We start from the raw sequence: 16,970 nt of genomic DNA on the forward strand, positions 1-16,970 counted from the left end.
CCCCCCCCAAATCAGACATGCTGAAAAAGCATTGTGAAGTGATTTGCTTTCTACGGCTCGGTTCAAGAATTAAATGTTGGTTTTGGATTTCTACTCTTTTACCTATTGACCCTGGAAGTATTTCTACTGAAAGTCAGATAGTTAAGAAATTGGTTTCTGTGTTCTGGAGTCCTGGCCGTGCTGGAGAGCCGCTCGCGGGGGGCAACCGGTGGCCTCGGTACGGCGTGAAGGGCGGACCGAAATGCCCCCCTTCCCATGAGGTTTTAGTCGCCCCCACACTCCCGGCTCATACCTGCTGTCCACAAGGCTCCCATGTGGCCGCCATCTTTCTTTCCAGAGAGGAGAGGGCGAATGGGGCAACACCCTTTCCCCTCCGGCAGACTTGATGGCCTGGATCAATGCATAGTCCGTTCACTTTTCTGCTCCAAGCTGCTGGGTTCTGCATTAAGTCCTTGTGCTTCTGGGGCCGTGGCCGTGCTGGAGAGCCGCTCGCGGGGGGCAACTGGTGACCTCGGTAGGGCGTGAAGGACGGACCAGAACGCCCCCCTTCCCATGAGGTTTTAGTCGCCCCCACACCCCCGGCTCATACCTGCTGTCCACAAGGCTCCCATGCGGCCGCCATCCTTCTTTCCAGAGAAGAGAGGGCGAATGGGGCAACACCCTTTCCCCTCTGGGCAGAAATGATTGCCTGGATTAACGCATAGTCCTTTCACTTTTCTGCTCCAAGCTGCTGGGTTCTGCATTAGGTCATTGTGCTTCTGGGGCTGTGGCTGTGCTGGAGAGCCGCTCTTGGGGGCAACTGGTGGCCTCGGTAGGGCGTGAAGGGCGGACCGAAACGCCCCCCTTCCCATGAGGTTTTAGTCGCCCCCACACTCCCGGCTCATACCTGCTGTCCACAAGGCTCCCATGTGGCAGCACAGCCACTGCCCCAGAAGCACAAGGACTTAATGCAGAACCCAGAAGCTTGGAGCAGAAAAGTGAACGGACTATGCATTGATCCAGGCCATCATGTCTGCCGGAGGGGAAAGGGTGTTGCCCCATTCGCCCTCTCCTCTCTGGAAAGAAAGATGGCGGCCACATGGGAGCCTTGTGGACAGCAGGTATGAGCCGGGAGTGCGGGGGCGACTAAAACCTCATGGGAAGGGGGGCGTTCTGGTCCGTCCTTCACGCCCTACCGAGGTCACCAGTTGCCCCCCACGAGCGGCTCCCCAGCACGGCCACAGCCCCAGAAGCACAAGGGCTTAATGCAGAACCCAGCAGCTTGGAGCAGAAAAGTGAACGGACTATGCATTGATCCAGGCCATCAAGTCTGCCGGAGGGGAAAGGGTGTTGCCCCATTCGCCCTCTCCTCTCTGGAAAGAAATTTTTAAATAATTTTTAAAAGAAAAAATGTGATAGAGACTGGCCCACATCCAAAAGAACAAAAGTAACCAGTGCTGGTGCGAATGTGGCAAGAAAGAGACCCTCCTTCACTGCTGGTGGGTATGCTGATTGGTTCAGCCCTTTTGGAAAACAGTTTGGTCGATTCTCAAAAAATTAGAAATTGAGCTCCCATTTGACCCAGCAATACCACTCCTGGGAATATATCCCAGAGAGGCAAAAACGTATAGTCGAAGTGACATCTGCACTTGTTTGTTCAGTGCAGCACTCTTTACAATAGCCAGAAACTGGAAAAAAACTGAGTGCCCGAGAACAGATGACTGGTTAAAGAAACTTTGGTACATTTACACAATGGAGTACTATGCAGCTGTTAGAAAAGACGAAGTAATGAAATTTACATACAAGTGGTACTACATGGAAAGTATCATGCTAAGCGAAATGAGTCAGAAAGAGAGGGACAGACATAGAAAGATTGCACTCATCTGGGGAACATAAAGAAACAAAATAGGAGACTAACACTCAAGAATAGCCAAGATAAGTACCAGGAGGTTCACTCCATGGCTTAGAGGCCAGCCGCACATACTAAGGGAAAAAGCAGGTCAGATAGAGAAGGGAGCACCAAATAAAGGTGTTGGGAGGATCCTCTTAGGATGGGAGATGCATGCGAAAAGTGGACTATAGACCAAACATGATTGCCACTCAATACAAACCACAGCACCCAAAAGGAGAGAGAGAACAAAGGGGAAAGCCCTGCCACAGAGGCAGGGTGGAATAGGGTGGATGGGGCTGGGTGGGAGGGATACTGGGATCAGTGGTGGTGAAAAATGGGCACTGGTGAAGGGATGGGTACTCGATCATTGTATAATCAAAACCCAAGCACAAAAATGTGCAAGTTTACAACTGTACCTCATGGTGTTTCACTAATAAAATTTTTTAAATATTTAAAGAAAGAATAAATGTGATGTTCTGGTGGGGGGGTAATGTTTTACATAAAATAGTCAACTATTATATAGTTAGCAATCTTAATGAGTCAACAGAGATGTAGCTGAGGAGGAAAGAGAGCCATGGAATCAATGTCAGACTAGTTTATATAATTTGTATGTTTTTTTTAAATGGCCAAAAATCATTTTCCCATTGGACTGTGTGAGTTGGACTATATCTCAGATATTGTGTTTGGCATTTAACTTCAGCTTTAAAAGATGTTGAGAAAGGGCTTGAGTGATAGCACAGTTGTAGGGTGTTTGCCTTGCACGCAGCCAACCCAGGTTCGATTCCCAGTATCCCATATGGTCCCCTGAACATTGACAGGAGTAATTCCTGAGTTGGACTGTATCTCAAATAATGTGTTCAACTTTGAGATTGAACTTTAAAAGATGTTGAGAGAGGGCTGGTGAGATAGCACAGCAGGTAAGCCATTTGCCTTGCACATGGTAAACCCAGGTTCGATTCCCAGAGTCCCATATGGTCCTCTGAGAACTTCCAGGAATAATTTCTGAATGCATGAGTCAGGAATAACCCCTGTACATTGCCTGGTGTGACCCAAAAAGAAAAAAAAAGATGCTGATGGTTGGAAAGGATCCAGTAGGACAGGGTAGCACAGCACAAACATTCCCACATTGGCCAGCAAGATATTCATGGGGGAAGTCATTAAGCATAGCTTCCGGTGGCCCCTCCCAGAGTTTCCAAATCTATAGATTTGGGCAGGGGCCAAGAATCTGTATCTCGTAGCTGGTCCCTACACAATACCAATGATTCCAATCTAGGGAAATCCTCTTTGATGCCCACAGACATTGCTGCTAAAGGCCTGTCTGGATGGTGGCCTTCTCTCCTGCCACATAACAAGCTTCTTTGTCCCTTGTTGTGTTTCAATTTCCTCATCTATAAACTGAAATCACTTGATCTATCTGTGCAGATATGATAGCACTGAGGAAATCACTATTTGTGAAGCCCCCAAAATATATGTTTAGATATGCATATAATGCAAGGTAGGCCTGGCATACAATGTTTGCTAATTTAATGAGGAACACCAGAGATGTTTGATCTAAATTTGCAAGACATTTAAACATCTTCAAATACTGGACAACCTTTGATGTGGGCATGATTTTGCACAGTTTCTGGGCTCAGACGTGGAATCAAGGGGTAGAAGTGAGCAGGAAACAGCCTTTGGATCTATATCAGGAAGGTCTTTTTAGCAGAGGAAGCACGGAGCTGGATTCTGAGTGTCTCAGTAACATCTCTCCAGGGAAGGATGGTGAATGGGATTCCTATGAAGGTCAGACAAAGTAGTCGGAGAGTGCGCTGAAGAAGCCTCCCTGAGAAATATACCACTGGACAGACACAATCACATCACTTGTGTCAGTCAGTTAGGGGTCCTATAAACACTAAAGGTTCCAATTTACAGACTCAATGTGTCATGGGCTATACCACTTAAGGACATGCAGTGATTCTCTATGCCCATAACACACTGTTTCCCAAAGCAGGTGAGACTATACTCTGAGGGTTATGCAAGGGAAATTCAGAGGGAGGTAGAAGCCTCAGGTGCAATTGCGGCTGTCTTTTTTGTTTGTTTATGTAAAGAAGTATTTCTGAGAGGAAAACAGTGAATATTTTTCCTGAAAAGGTGTTGGGGGGGGGGGAGCGGATAGGCCAACTAAGTTTTGGGAACCTCTGAGCACAATTTAAAAAATACCCTCTGTGTGCACTTCTCAGAATGCATCTCCATAGTTAAGCGACACTCACCAATAGAGAATATCTTTCTAAACCATTCATCTACTCATAGACACGTATCCATGAGCCCTGATGGATAACCTGGTTATCTGCAATATCATGGGAATGCAGGTACTGGCAAGTTGTGTTCCAACAGGCCCTGCAGGCAGTGCTGATGCGCCTGAAGTATGAGAATCCATGACCTATTGCGCCATTTTAAACACTGTTCTTCAACGGATGGTGTGTGGACCAGCCCTGGTCTGAGGCAATTTCCAGGTGGACTGCCAAAGCAGCTTAGGTCTCCAACGCCTCAGAACTAATCTCTCCGATGTAGAGAGTAGAAAGCTGCACTTCAGAGATGTTTAGTAAGTCCCCAATGGTCACACACTGGGCAGGGGACAGACTGTGGCAGTTCTTCTCTGTGATCTCTCTGAACTCTACTTCCTGCTGAGGCCAGTGAGGAAAAGGAGACGGGAATATGACAGCAGAGTAATAGAGACCAGGAGGGGCTGGAGCAATAGCACAGTGAGTAGGGTGTTTGCCTTGCATGCGGTCAACCCGGGTTTGATTCCCAGCATCCCATATGGTCCCTTGAGCACTGCCAGGAGTCATTCCTGAGTGCAGAGCCAGGAGTCAGCCCTGAGCATCACCAGGTATGACCCAAAAAGCAAAAAAAAAAAAAATAGAGACCAGGAGTCAGAGGGTGCCAGCCAGCACAAGCAGGCACCACGCCCAAGCCAGGGGTCCTGAAAGCCAGATCAGGGGAGATAACCTAAAAGCCCCTGTGTGACCTAGTCATGCAGGAATTGGGGTGACTGCATTCTTGAGTAGTTACACAAACACATAGAATGTGCAGTGGGAGAGTTTGACATAAGCCTTTCTTTCTCTTCTATAAAACAGTTTAAAAAGGAATAAATGAGATGAAGCAAGAGTGAAGGTACAGCAGGTTGCTGAGGATTAGAAAGGAAGGAAGAACCAGAGGAAGCCATGTTCCCAAGCCTCCAGGATGCTGGCATTGAGAAAGGTCCCCCACACACCCACACAGCAGAGGTTGGCTTCTTCAGAGTGGCCTCCCTGGAATCCCCGTCTCTACCACATGACTAATACTTCTCCTCATTGGTTTCATGTCCTTGTCACTTTTTTGCTCCTCAAAGAGTATGGGAGCCCCGGCAGAAGAGGTCCCCAGCTGCTCCTTTCTGGCCCTGTAGCTCCAGCTCCAGCTCCAGGCACATTGTCCCTGTGCTGTGAGTGACCACGGAACTGCATTAGTGGAGGAGGTACTGGCATCTAGGTGTAGTAAAATGTGTTGTCACCTTGCAGGGCAAGAGTTCACGGCCCATAGAGCATCCTCCTTGGAAACACATCCAGTAGCCAGTCCCCAGACAAGAATTTGAGCACCAACAGTTCACTGGGGAAGGTAAAAAAAAAAACCTGGGACAGGAATGGAGCTCGGGGACATGCTCTGCATGTGTGAGGCCCTGAGTTTGATCCCTAGCACTATGAGAAGAGATAAGAACAGAAGAGAGGAAAGAAGAGGCGATGAGACCAGACTGGTGGACAGCTGGGGAAGTGAGCAAAGGTCAACATCAATGAAGAGGATCTTACAGAAGCCTGGGGTTCTGCATGGGTGCTGGGGGTGCTGTGGCACATGTGCAATGCTCAGTTATTTCCCAGACCTCTGGCCCCTTGGTGAGTGGAGTTGCCAGTTCCATGCTAAGGAAAGATCTTGGCACTAGAAACACAGGTGCTACAGCTGGCAGCTGGGAGCTAAGCCAGGTTTGCAGTGAAATGGTAACAGGAAGGGCAATCCCCCACCTGGGTGACTCAGGAATTTGTGTCTCTGGCAAGGTCCCAGGTGAGGCCAATGGACTAGAAACACATCCAGACTACCCCTGAACAGGACACCAACACCGATGGGATGGAACTGGACAGCTGGGGGGGAAATTCAACACGCAGCTTGACCAGAGTTTGAAGATGAAGGAAAGCAGAATGTGACCCCGAACTATTATGCCTCTTTACTATCAACATATTTTGAGGCGAAGGTAACTGAGAAGTGGTCCCTAAAAGCAAAAGCCCCCTGCCTTCCCTCAACTTTCCAAAATGCAGAATACAAATTTTCAACATTGCCCCTGCTGCCCTTGAGACCAGGAAGGACAAAGGGGACTTCCTGGAGCCAGCTTAGTGCCCATCGCTGAGAGACAGCACAGAAGAGTCCCAGTAAGACACTCTGGCCAACCATATAGAGAAGCTTCCTCTATATGAACCTTCTGACAATCTGCACTCCTGAAAGGCGAAAACCACTTTCCTCATTTTCAAATTTCTAGACTACTGTGTGGTCTTTTCTGAAGATCCCAGGTAAGCTGGAATTCTAAGACACCTATTTTGAGTTTCTCATTTCCCAAGTTTCTTCTTTCATGGATGCATGAGATGCACCTGCTAGTAAATTTGCTTGTGAGCCTCCTGATAATCAGTTTTTTCTTTTTTTTTCTTTTTGGGTCACACCTGGCGATACACAGGGGTTAGTCCTGGCTCAGCACTCAGGAATTACTCCTAGTGGTGCTCGGGGAACCATATGGGATGCTGGGAATCAAACCTGGGTCGTGCAAGACCGACTGGCTCTACTATTGCTCCAGCCCAGTTTTTCTTTTTACAAGGAATCCAGTCAAAAACTCAGACTGTGAGATGAAAAGACTCTTTTTTCCCTCCCCAACACACACAGAGCCAAAGAAGTAAACTATACTTTTAGTTGGCCCAAATGGTATGTAATCTCCTTCCACTTCCACCAAATCTCAGACCTGAGATTTACATACCTGAAGCCATGGACTCATTGAGCAGACTTCCCAGGAAACATCTGTACATGCTGTGTTCAAGGTCAAGGCCGTGCGGGCCTATCCCGGACTTTATTTAGTAGTTCTATCCAGGTTTCCACCTAGGTTTCCACCTCTGGGAGTGGTCAACAAGCATAGGTCCCAGGGCCAAAGTGCACACATTTCAAAAGGATCCAAGTTTTCATTCCAGGCTGGAATCCAAGGGATCAACTGAGTGCAGGCCACTCCTAGTGGACACAGTTCAGCAGAAGTAGAAACTCTGGGGCTGGAGCAATAGCACAGTGGGTAGGGCATTTGCCTTGCACGCAACCTACCCAGATTCGATTCCCAGCTTCCCATATGTTTCCCTGAGCACCGCCAGGAGTAATTCCTGAGTGCAAAGCCAGGAGTAACCACTGTTAATCACCGGGTATGACCCAAAAAGAAAAAAATTAAAAAGAAACAGCAGCAGAAACTCTGCTCCGGCCCCATCCAAAGGCACTGCTGCCTCGCTTTCTGCCATGCCTCAGAATCACAAGTCAATGACCTTGAGATCCTCCTACCCTACTCCAGAAAAATACAGGTCTTCCAGAACATGGTCCGCAAAGTCACTCCTCTGGCCTCACACTCCATCTACAGCTGTGGTAACTGGAAAAATAACAAGCCCCTGTCCTTTGTTTCTTGTTTCCAGTGAAAACACACACTTGCAGGGAACATGCAATCCTCACTAAAAGCTGCTGTTTGGTTGACCATGCTAAATTGAAACCCATACTTTTGATTTCACTACACAAGATCCCTCCTGATCCCTACGGAGAGGAGAGCAGAAAGGAAAGGAGACAGAGATACCAAACTAACCCTCATGGAACTAGAGGCATTCTCGTGTTGTCTTTTATAGTCATCACCCCTGGTTATGAAAAAGTCACATCGCCACTGTTTTTGGAGACCAGGACCATTGCCACAAAAGCAAACGTGGTAGGTCTCAGCCCACCCGACTGTCCCCGTTCAGGAGATGGGTCACTTAGGACAGCTGAGGTCAACACTCTTTAAGAGGCACTGCAATGAGCCGCAGTCCAGAGCTACACAGTGAAGCAAAAGTAAAGCCTCTTTCCCCCCTCCTCACAAATCAGAACATTTTTCCAGCTTTCCCAATGGGTTGCCAAGTGACTCAGCACTGGTCCGGTGTAGGCACCATTATTGATGAGAAATCTTCCGCCTGGGTGATATACTGCCTACAACACATGCCCAAAAAACAGTGCCAAGTCATACCAGGAAGAGCAGGCGAATTATTCACTCCACTTTGAATGCAGACAAATCCTATCTTAATGCGGGGGCTATTCCGAATCAGAAAGACAAAGCCCTAAGATTGGTAGAGATTTCCATCTACGATTCAAGGAATTATTAGGCAGAGCTTCGCCTTTCTTGTTGACTATTAAAAGGCAATCAAATTGAGGACATCAGAGAAAAAAGGGCAAGAAAAAAATAATTTTTGGAAAACAACCCTAGAGCAGAAAGCTGCATGGAAGCTCTCAGCGCGCTCACCCTTCATGTCTTTGTGTTACGAGCTCCACCCAGCGGTCACTTGCAGAAGTGCAGCCCTTTAATGGCGGTAAGGGCAGAAACCCACATTTTCTGAGGTCCGGGTCAGACCGGCCTTAGAGAACTGCGGGAAATTCTCGGACGACATTCCTCTTTCTTGCAACTCATAAAATAGCATTCTCTGAACTCTAAAAGACAGGGTAGACTCGGAGGACCTGGCAAGAACCAGTAGAGCAACTGTCTTTGATCAAGGAGCTAGTTGAGGTCCTGGCAAGTTGAACTGAGCTCAAAGAAAGCAGAATGTTCAAAGAGCATTATTAGAAGAAAAAAGCTCTCATTGAAAGAAAATATAGCACAGAAGAGTAACTCGGGGGGGGGGGCAAAAAGGAACACGCCTATCATTAGAGGGACTTAGCCCTACTCTTCTTCCAGTAGCACCCAAAGACCACTTGCCTAGAAGGTCTGATTCTAAGGCGCCCTCTCCCTTATGCAGCGCAGAAGGACCCAAGACAACCTCAAGCCTTCCTAAAGATCTGACTGGCCCAGAACATTCTGCAGTTCCCCATCCATTTGTAGCATGCACACAGTTCTCGCGCATGTGCCCGCCTCACACCAAGGGCCACAGACCTCAGGCTAGAAGCAAAGCCCTCAATGCAGTGAGTGTTCCATGACCCAAGGAGAGAGGCATTCAGTTCAGACTGCACACGCCCACCTGGCTAATAAGGGAGCCATCAAGAGACAACAGTATGCTGGTGCCACAGTTTCCTTGACCATCTAGGGACCTTCTCGTGCCAGCCTGCGTGCTCCTGCCCTCATCAGCTGGTACCTTCCACGACTTCAGACAGCTTTGACAGATCCTCAAGGAGGAAAAAAAGAGTAAATACATCCCCTTTGTCTTCCACCAACACCCCACACCCGCCGTGTTCTTTGCAATAAACACTGAACAGTCTTTCTGTGTCTATTGACAAAAAAAATCCATAGCAGTGTTTAGCCATCTCAGGAACATGAAAGCTCTAGAAAATTTCTAGAAAATTTCCTCTGTGTGTTCTTGTTTCAACAAGACTGAGTGTTCCCAGAACACTGCCCTGAATTTTTGAAAATAGACCCAATTTATTTTACAGCAGGGTGAAAGCAAAAACCAATGCGAGAAGAGCTTCTGTGCTCACAAGGCAGTACCAGCCCCAGTATCCATATCCCTCACCAGGAAAGAACGTTTGCTACAGTCAATGAACCAGCCTGACCCCGTCATTATCACCCAGAGTTGCCAGTGTGTATGAGGGATCTCTCTGTGTGTCTCAGTCTGTGGGTTTGGACGGCTGCATATCAACTAACACAATATTATTCAAATTAGTTCCACTGCCCTAACATTCCTCTCCACTTCATTTCTTGACCACAGGGCAAACATATCTGTGCTCAACAGGACTTTGTATGACTCTGCCCAGTGTTTCCCAGACCAGCTCAGGCTCAGTATCACCAAGGAGATTGGTGAACATCACAAAGGCTTTGGCTGCATCCACCATCTACTAAATCAGGTTTGGCTAGGAAGGACTACACACCAGGTGATTGCTTTCATTAGGAAAGTGTCCACTAACATAAACCTCTGTAAGGAAGAAATGTGCCCAGTATTCAGAAACTCCCGGCCACAAAGCTATACCTGTGAAAAGTGTGCCATGAGAATGTCAAGAATTCAAGATAGCTCCCATTCTCATTTTGAACTGTCATAGCTACTAATACTTCTCTTCCTCCCCTCGCCCTCCTCTCTCTCTCTTTGTGAAGTACTATCAGAATATTTTACAAGACTGAGCAAATGTCCACTCCTCTTAGTAAAGCTGTTTTGTCTCCAACACAGTGATTTATGAGTGGTTTGCATTTGAGAAGCATGCCCTTTGGATTATTTGTGCAAAGCACTGGGCTGGGAAGTCGATGGGATTGGATACAGGAAATTATTTTCCTGCAGACATTTGCACGCTAGGAGCATGGAGCAGAAGGACACACAGCCAATATGGGTTTTTCTCCTGCACGCCTTGAGGGTTCTTCTGCCAGCTGCTCCCCACAGCTCCCCGCCGCTCTGCATTCTGCCAGAGCCAATGATGGTTGATGGCAAAATTCTCTGGGCAACAGGCCACCTTGCTCTTAGAGACATCAATTAGAAAAGAAGGGGAAACTGCATTACAAGGTGCTAGAAAATGCAGTTAGGACAAGAAAAAAGTCAGATCTTATTTCCTCTTCTCTGCTGTTGATGAAATCTATGCATTTATCCAAACACAGACATCTAGCCCTAGGCTCACTTGAAGTCAACAGTTCATTCAATATAAAAATCAACTACACTATCAATGACCAGCATGACAACATGTGAAATCAAGAGGCATATATTTTTCTGTCCAAAGAAATCCTTACCTTCTCTTTGGCTTTCCTTTTGGTCTCTTCATCCATCCACTCATTTTCTTTCTCCAGCATGTCGATAAAGGCCCAGCGAACACCCTCAATCAATTCCTTCATCTATAAGAAAATTCCCAGAGATATAGGTCAAATCCATGAAGCTTTAGTCAACATTTCCAGAGTCAAAGCGGGCCTGCAAAAAAACTAAATGTTAAAATGTTGGAAAAGGGGTTCATGGGATCATCTGCATGTGCTGGCTATATTTCATTTCTCAGAAAAATGTTCTCTTTCTCACTACTAGTAATTTCTTTGTCAAAGAACAATTTGATTGACACCAGGAGCTAGCTTCATTGCAGGGGTATCTGCTTTACATCCACTGGGACTCACGTGAGCGCTTCAGTACTGCACTGTCCCATGAACATAACTGAGTGCAGCACTAGAAACCCCCAAGCACCACTATGTGCGGCCCTGGTGAGAAAAGAAGCACCAAATCAAAATGCCAAACCAGAGGGGCTGGAGTGATAGCACAGTGGATAGGGTGCTTGCCTTGCACGCGGCTGACCCGGGCCCAATTCCCAGCATCCCATATGGTCCCCTGAGCACCGCCAGGAGTAATTCCTGAGTGCAGAGCCAGGAATAACCCAAGCATCGCCGGGTGTGACCCAAAAAAATGCCAAAACCAGACCCGTCTTGCCTGGTTATCTGAATATTGCCAAAAGTAGCTTCCAGCACCTCTGAATACATTTGAGAAGCTAACTTCTGCCAGAAAAAGAGAATAATGTAATGGTCCAGTTGTGAAAAAACTGTACGGGGAATCTACTTCATCATAGATTATGACTCTTCACTTCCCTGTAAGTAGCTACTCAATTAGCCCATTCTGAGAAAGTAGCCAGCCAGTAATTTCAATAGACAGTAAGATCAGCAAAGGCACACTGGTATTTTAGAGACATAAATGAATGAATAACTAGGGGAAAAGGTTAAAAGAGAAACAGTAAGGAAGAGTCAGTACCCCAGTGCCAATCAGCTTAGATCAGAGTTCATTCCAAACTCCGTGCCGTGCTCAAGTCAAATGCCTGGCATTTTCCTACCGCCTTCCTCCTCTTCTCTCTACTCACTCTGAGTTCAGAAAAATCTTCTGTTATTTCAAATCTAAAATGGTAGATTCTGGAGAGAACTATTATTGATAGACTGTGTCCCCAAAATTTATTTCCAAGTATTTCAACAGCCAAACTACACCCATATATTTTGGGGATCTGCAGAGAGAGAAGCCAATATCTACTATTCAGCTTCAGAACAGTTCAGGGAGAAGTTTGGGTGGGTGCCCCACAAAATTTGATTCCCCACAAAAGATGCTTCAGTTTTCTAAACAGGACACTCAGTAAAAAATAAACACTGCATTTGGCACAAAATTTACATTTCCAATGGAGATTATGGAGTTTTAGATTCATTTTTCGTATTAATTTTGAAGGCAAGAAGTTTCAATGTTTCCTTGGCTCTATCATTTCAAAGGCAAGAAGTTTTGATGCTTCCTAGGTTCTATAATGACTTGTTACCACGATGCTCAAAATAATTTTTTTCTGTTTAATAAGTCTTCATCTATGTTTTCAGTTCAATAACAGTTGTAAGGGAACCAGAGCTGTAAGTCAGTGGGCTGGGTTCCATCGTATGTAAATAAGAACAAACAGCAGATGGAAGAGGGTGGGGCAGGGAACATCACAGATCTTTCTTCCCAACTTAGTAAAAATATTAAAAGAAGAGAAATCTCAATTTGGGGTTGGGACATTTAAAAAACACGATTTTGTCAGTGGTTTTCAACCTCATCTGCACACTTGGAATGAGGGGGCGGGCAGTACTCTCAACATTAAACCTCAGGCCTTCAAGATGTTGATGTCTGGGCACTGCAAGGGGATTCTAATGTGAAGCAAGGTGGAGATTTACATTTTACAAATCAGGAAACCAAGTGTCAGGGGAAGCCAAGGTCTATCCAGCTTTTACAACTACAGAAAATTAGAGGCAGGATCCAACCACAGAATTAAATGATAGTCATAACTCAGAAGTTCTAGGAGTAATGGAGGAAAACACCAAAGAAATAGAACGGAACAGAGAAATACAAGTCAGAGGGCATAGCAATAGAACAGCCAGCAGGGCATTTGTCTTACATGTGGCTAACCTGGGTTAATCCCCGACTTCCCATATCCCCCCCCCCCCCACCAAGCACCTCCAGAACTGATTCCTGAGTTCAAAGCCAGGAGTAACCCAAGCATTTCCGGGTGTAGCTCAAAAAATTAAAAAAAAAAAAACAGAAAAAACGAAAAACACAAGTCACAAACAGAAAGCCCCTACAAGGAAAACAAATGTTGATATAAGAAATATCCAGGGATTTGATCTGTTTCCTGTGCATCCTAAGTGTTTAAAACCTTCTCAAGTCACAACATACATCAGCCCACACATAACCTTCACCTAAAAAGATGATAATAGGGCTGGAATGCTAGGTCAAAGGACTGGAGTGCATACTTTACATGCAGTGGGCCTAGGCTCAATACCCTGCAGCCTTAGTGCCCCTTAAGCACCACTGGTATGGATCCTGGAGCGATGAGTAACACTTGAGTAATACCCAAGCACCACCAGGCATGTGTTTCTAAAAACCAAAAACCTAAAAATGGGGGAGGGAAAAAACAGAGAAATTCTTTGGGGTGGAGAATAGCTCAACAGTATAGTGTATGCTTTCACAGACAAGAGACAGGAGGGTAGAGGGAAGGAACGGGGGAGAAAGAATGCCCCCCACCAAAAAAAGGAATGTTCCCAAATGAAATAGAGCAGTTTATGTGGAAAGATGTGTGGAGACTGATTTGAGATTCAGTGAGAAAAAAAAAATCAATGGAACCAGGTAATTAATTTTATGTGGGGAGGTTAGAAAGGGGGAGAGAATCAGATTAATTTTAATGGATCCTGGTGATTAATTTTACGTGGGGAGGTGATGAAGACGGGGGAGAGTCAGATTAATCCCAGTCCTTAGGGATGAGCAAGTAGGTGGAAGCTCCACTGTTTCCTCCCCTTTCCTTTTTCCTTTTCCCATTTCTTCTCAGTGAAGTAAAATGGTTTTCTTTAGAGAAATATGAGCAACAGAGAGAATTACACGCTCAAGAAAGAATATGAATTTCTTCAGTGGGAGAGAGCCAAGGGTGAATTCTGGCTTAGAGTAAAAGAAAGGCATTGCATGTTTCAGGTTGTGAGGTTGAAATGTGAGTGACCCCACCTCTCACCCCGAGAGTTCACCAAAAGCTGGTGAATCTTTTTCTAAGAGGAAAAAATACTTGCCAGTTCTCAGGGGCTAATCTTGGCTCTATGTTCGGGGTCACTCCTGGCGGTGCTCAAAGAACCATGTGCAGTGTCGGTGATCAAACTGGGGTCAACCACATTCAAGGCAAGCGCCTTCACCCCTGTACTGCCTCTCTGCCCCTGCCATCATTTTGTACAGCTGGAATGTTGGAAGAGGAGCAGGGGGCAGGAGGAAAATCACATGAGAAGTGGAGAGTTCAGTGTGGACAACCTAGTGTAGCAGTTTGTTCAGGAAAGAGAAAGCAAAGCTAGGGTCCAAGTGGATGGAAGTTCAAGGGACAGGTTTGAGGGGATGCCTTTTCCTTACTCATGTTCTAGGGGTGGTTATTGAACTGGTGAGCCATTGGACTGTGCCTACGTTGCAGTGGAACCTCAATAGTAAGGAAAATAAAATCCTGAATTTTAAAAATGGGGCAAAGATGAGACACTTCACCAAAGAAGACATACAGATGGGAAATGAACATTGGAAGAGACGCTGCAGATCAGGTGCCATCTGGGAAAGGACAATTCAGACAACAACCAGCTAGCATGATACATGCATTCCAACGGCCAAACTCTGCAGCACCAACTGCACCAAATGTGGGTGAGGATGCACAGCAACAGTGAGTACAGATGGCACAGCCACTTTGGAAGACAGTTTGGCAGTTTCTGACAAAACTAAACATACTCTCACCACACAATCCCACAATCACACGCCTAAGTATTTACCCAAAGTTGTTCAAAACATGTCCACAGAAAAACCTGTCCACAGATGCTTGCAGCAATTTCATTCCTAATTTCCTCTTGGAAACAACCAAGATGTTCTTCAGTGGATAGCTAGATAAATACACACTGATCCATCCAGACAATGAAATATTACGCAGCACTTAAAAGAAAAAAGCTTTCCAATTTCAAGACCACATGGAGAAACATTAAATAGATGCAATAAGTGGAAGTAAGCAATCTGAAAAGGTTACTGTATGATTCCAAGGGGATGGAATTCTGGAAAAAGAAAACTAGGAAGTAGATAAGATGCTCAGAGGTTTCTAGCCGATATGAGGAAATGGACACATACCGCCTGCTCATGGGTTGGGAGGATTAACATACTCAAAATGGCAATACTCCCCAAAGCATTATACAGATTCAGTGCAGTCCTTATATAAGGATACTCATGATATTTCTTTTAAAAATAGATCAAATTCATATAGAGCAAAAAGCACCCCCAAATAACTAAAGTGATCCTTTGGAAAAAGAAGAAATGGAGGTATCACCTTTCCCAACATCAAACTGTATTACAATGTAGTAGAAATTAAAACAGCATGGTATTAAAGACAAAACCCTCAGATTAATGGAATAAAGTATTCTGACATAGAACCTCAAATATAGGATCATTTAATCTTTGATAAAGAAGAAAGGAATATGAATTGGAGCAAGGAAGGCCTCCTCAACAAGTGGCGCTGAGAAAACTGAAAAACTACATGCAAAAAATGAAATCTGACCTTTTTCTAATGTCATGCACAAAAGTCATATCAAAATGGATTAAAGACCTCAATATCAGATCTGAATAGAAAAGGTACATAGAGGAAATTATAGGCAGAACCCTCCATGACATTGAAGCTAAAGGCATCTTCAAAGATGAAACACCACTGCCCAAGTAACTGGAAGCAAAGATAAACAAATGGGACTACATTAAACTAAGAAGCTTCTGCACCTCAAAGGAAATGGTGACCAGGATACAAAGACAGCCCACGGAATGGGAAAAATTATTTACCCAACACCCATCTGATAAGGGGTTAATGTCAAAAATATATAAGGCATTCATAGAACTTAACAAGAAAAAAATCTAACCCTATAATAAAAAGGTGTGGAGGGGAGAAGCAATGAACAGAAATTTCCTCAAAGGAGAACCACAAATGGTCAAAGGGCACATGAAAAAGTGTTCTACATCACTAATCATCAGAGAGATGCAAATTAAACCAACAATGATTATATCATCTCACACCACAGAGACTGGCACACATCAAAAAAAAAAAAAGAACAAGCTGTGCATGCATGGATGTGGGGAGAAAAAGGACTCTCAATCATTGTTGGTGGGAATGCCAACTGGTTCAGCTTTTTGTAAAACAGTATGGAATTCCTAAAAAACTAGAAATTGAGCTCCGATACGATCCAGCAATATCACTCCTGGGAATATACCTTAGGAACCTAAAATCAGACTGCAGAAAAACCATCTGCAATTCCATGCTCACTGCAGCACTATTCACAATAGCCAGAATCTGGAAGCAATCCACGTGCCCAATAATAACTGGATAAAGAAACTATGGTACATTAACACAGTGGAATACTACGCAGCCACCAGGAAAAATGAAGTCATGAAAATTCCTTATAATTTTCTGAGTGAAGAGTCAGAGGGAGTGGGACAGACATAGTATGATTGCACTCATTTGCGGGATAAAAATATATATACATACATATATGTATATGTATATGTATATGAGACTGATGGCCAAGGGCAATAGAAACAAGGGCCAGGAGGACTGGTCCATGGTTGGAAGCTTGCCATAAATGTGACTGGGGAGAGCAGTTAGGATAGAGAAAGGATCCTATGACAATGACAGTTGGGAATGATCACTGTGGACAAGATCTGAGAACTGAATGAAGGTAAAGTAATAGTCATGATGACCTTTAAGACCTGTATTGAAAACCATAATGCCCAAAAGGAAAGAGGTGGGGAGTGGGGAGAGATAGAGAAAGAGAAAGGGAGAGGGAGAGAGAAAGAGAGATTCCCTGAGAAAGAGGAGGATGGCATAAAAGTTTGAGCAGTACAGAGTGGTATATACAAAT

At 45.2% G+C, this 16,970-nt stretch overlaps 1 protein-coding gene across 2 annotated transcripts in view; it reads right to left on the bottom strand.

The window, feature by feature from the left end:
* The window catches only part of PHEX (phosphate regulating endopeptidase X-linked), a 258,980-nt gene that overhangs the window by 130,673 nt on the left and 111,337 nt on the right, over nucleotides 1-16,970 (bottom strand). For both annotated transcript variants that reach the window (XM_056131276.1, XM_056131277.1), the window contains exon 12: nucleotides 10,827-10,928. In XM_056131276.1, the coding sequence (XP_055987251.1) occupies nucleotides 10,827-10,928 (102 nt within the window). The remainder of the gene's footprint in view (nucleotides 1-10,826; nucleotides 10,929-16,970) is intronic.

This window comes from Sorex fumeus, unplaced genomic scaffold, assembly GCF_029834395.1.
Source record: "Sorex fumeus unplaced genomic scaffold, SorFum_2.1 ptg000086l, whole genome shotgun sequence".
Classification (NCBI taxonomy): Eukaryota; Metazoa; Chordata; class Mammalia; order Eulipotyphla; family Soricidae; genus Sorex; species Sorex fumeus.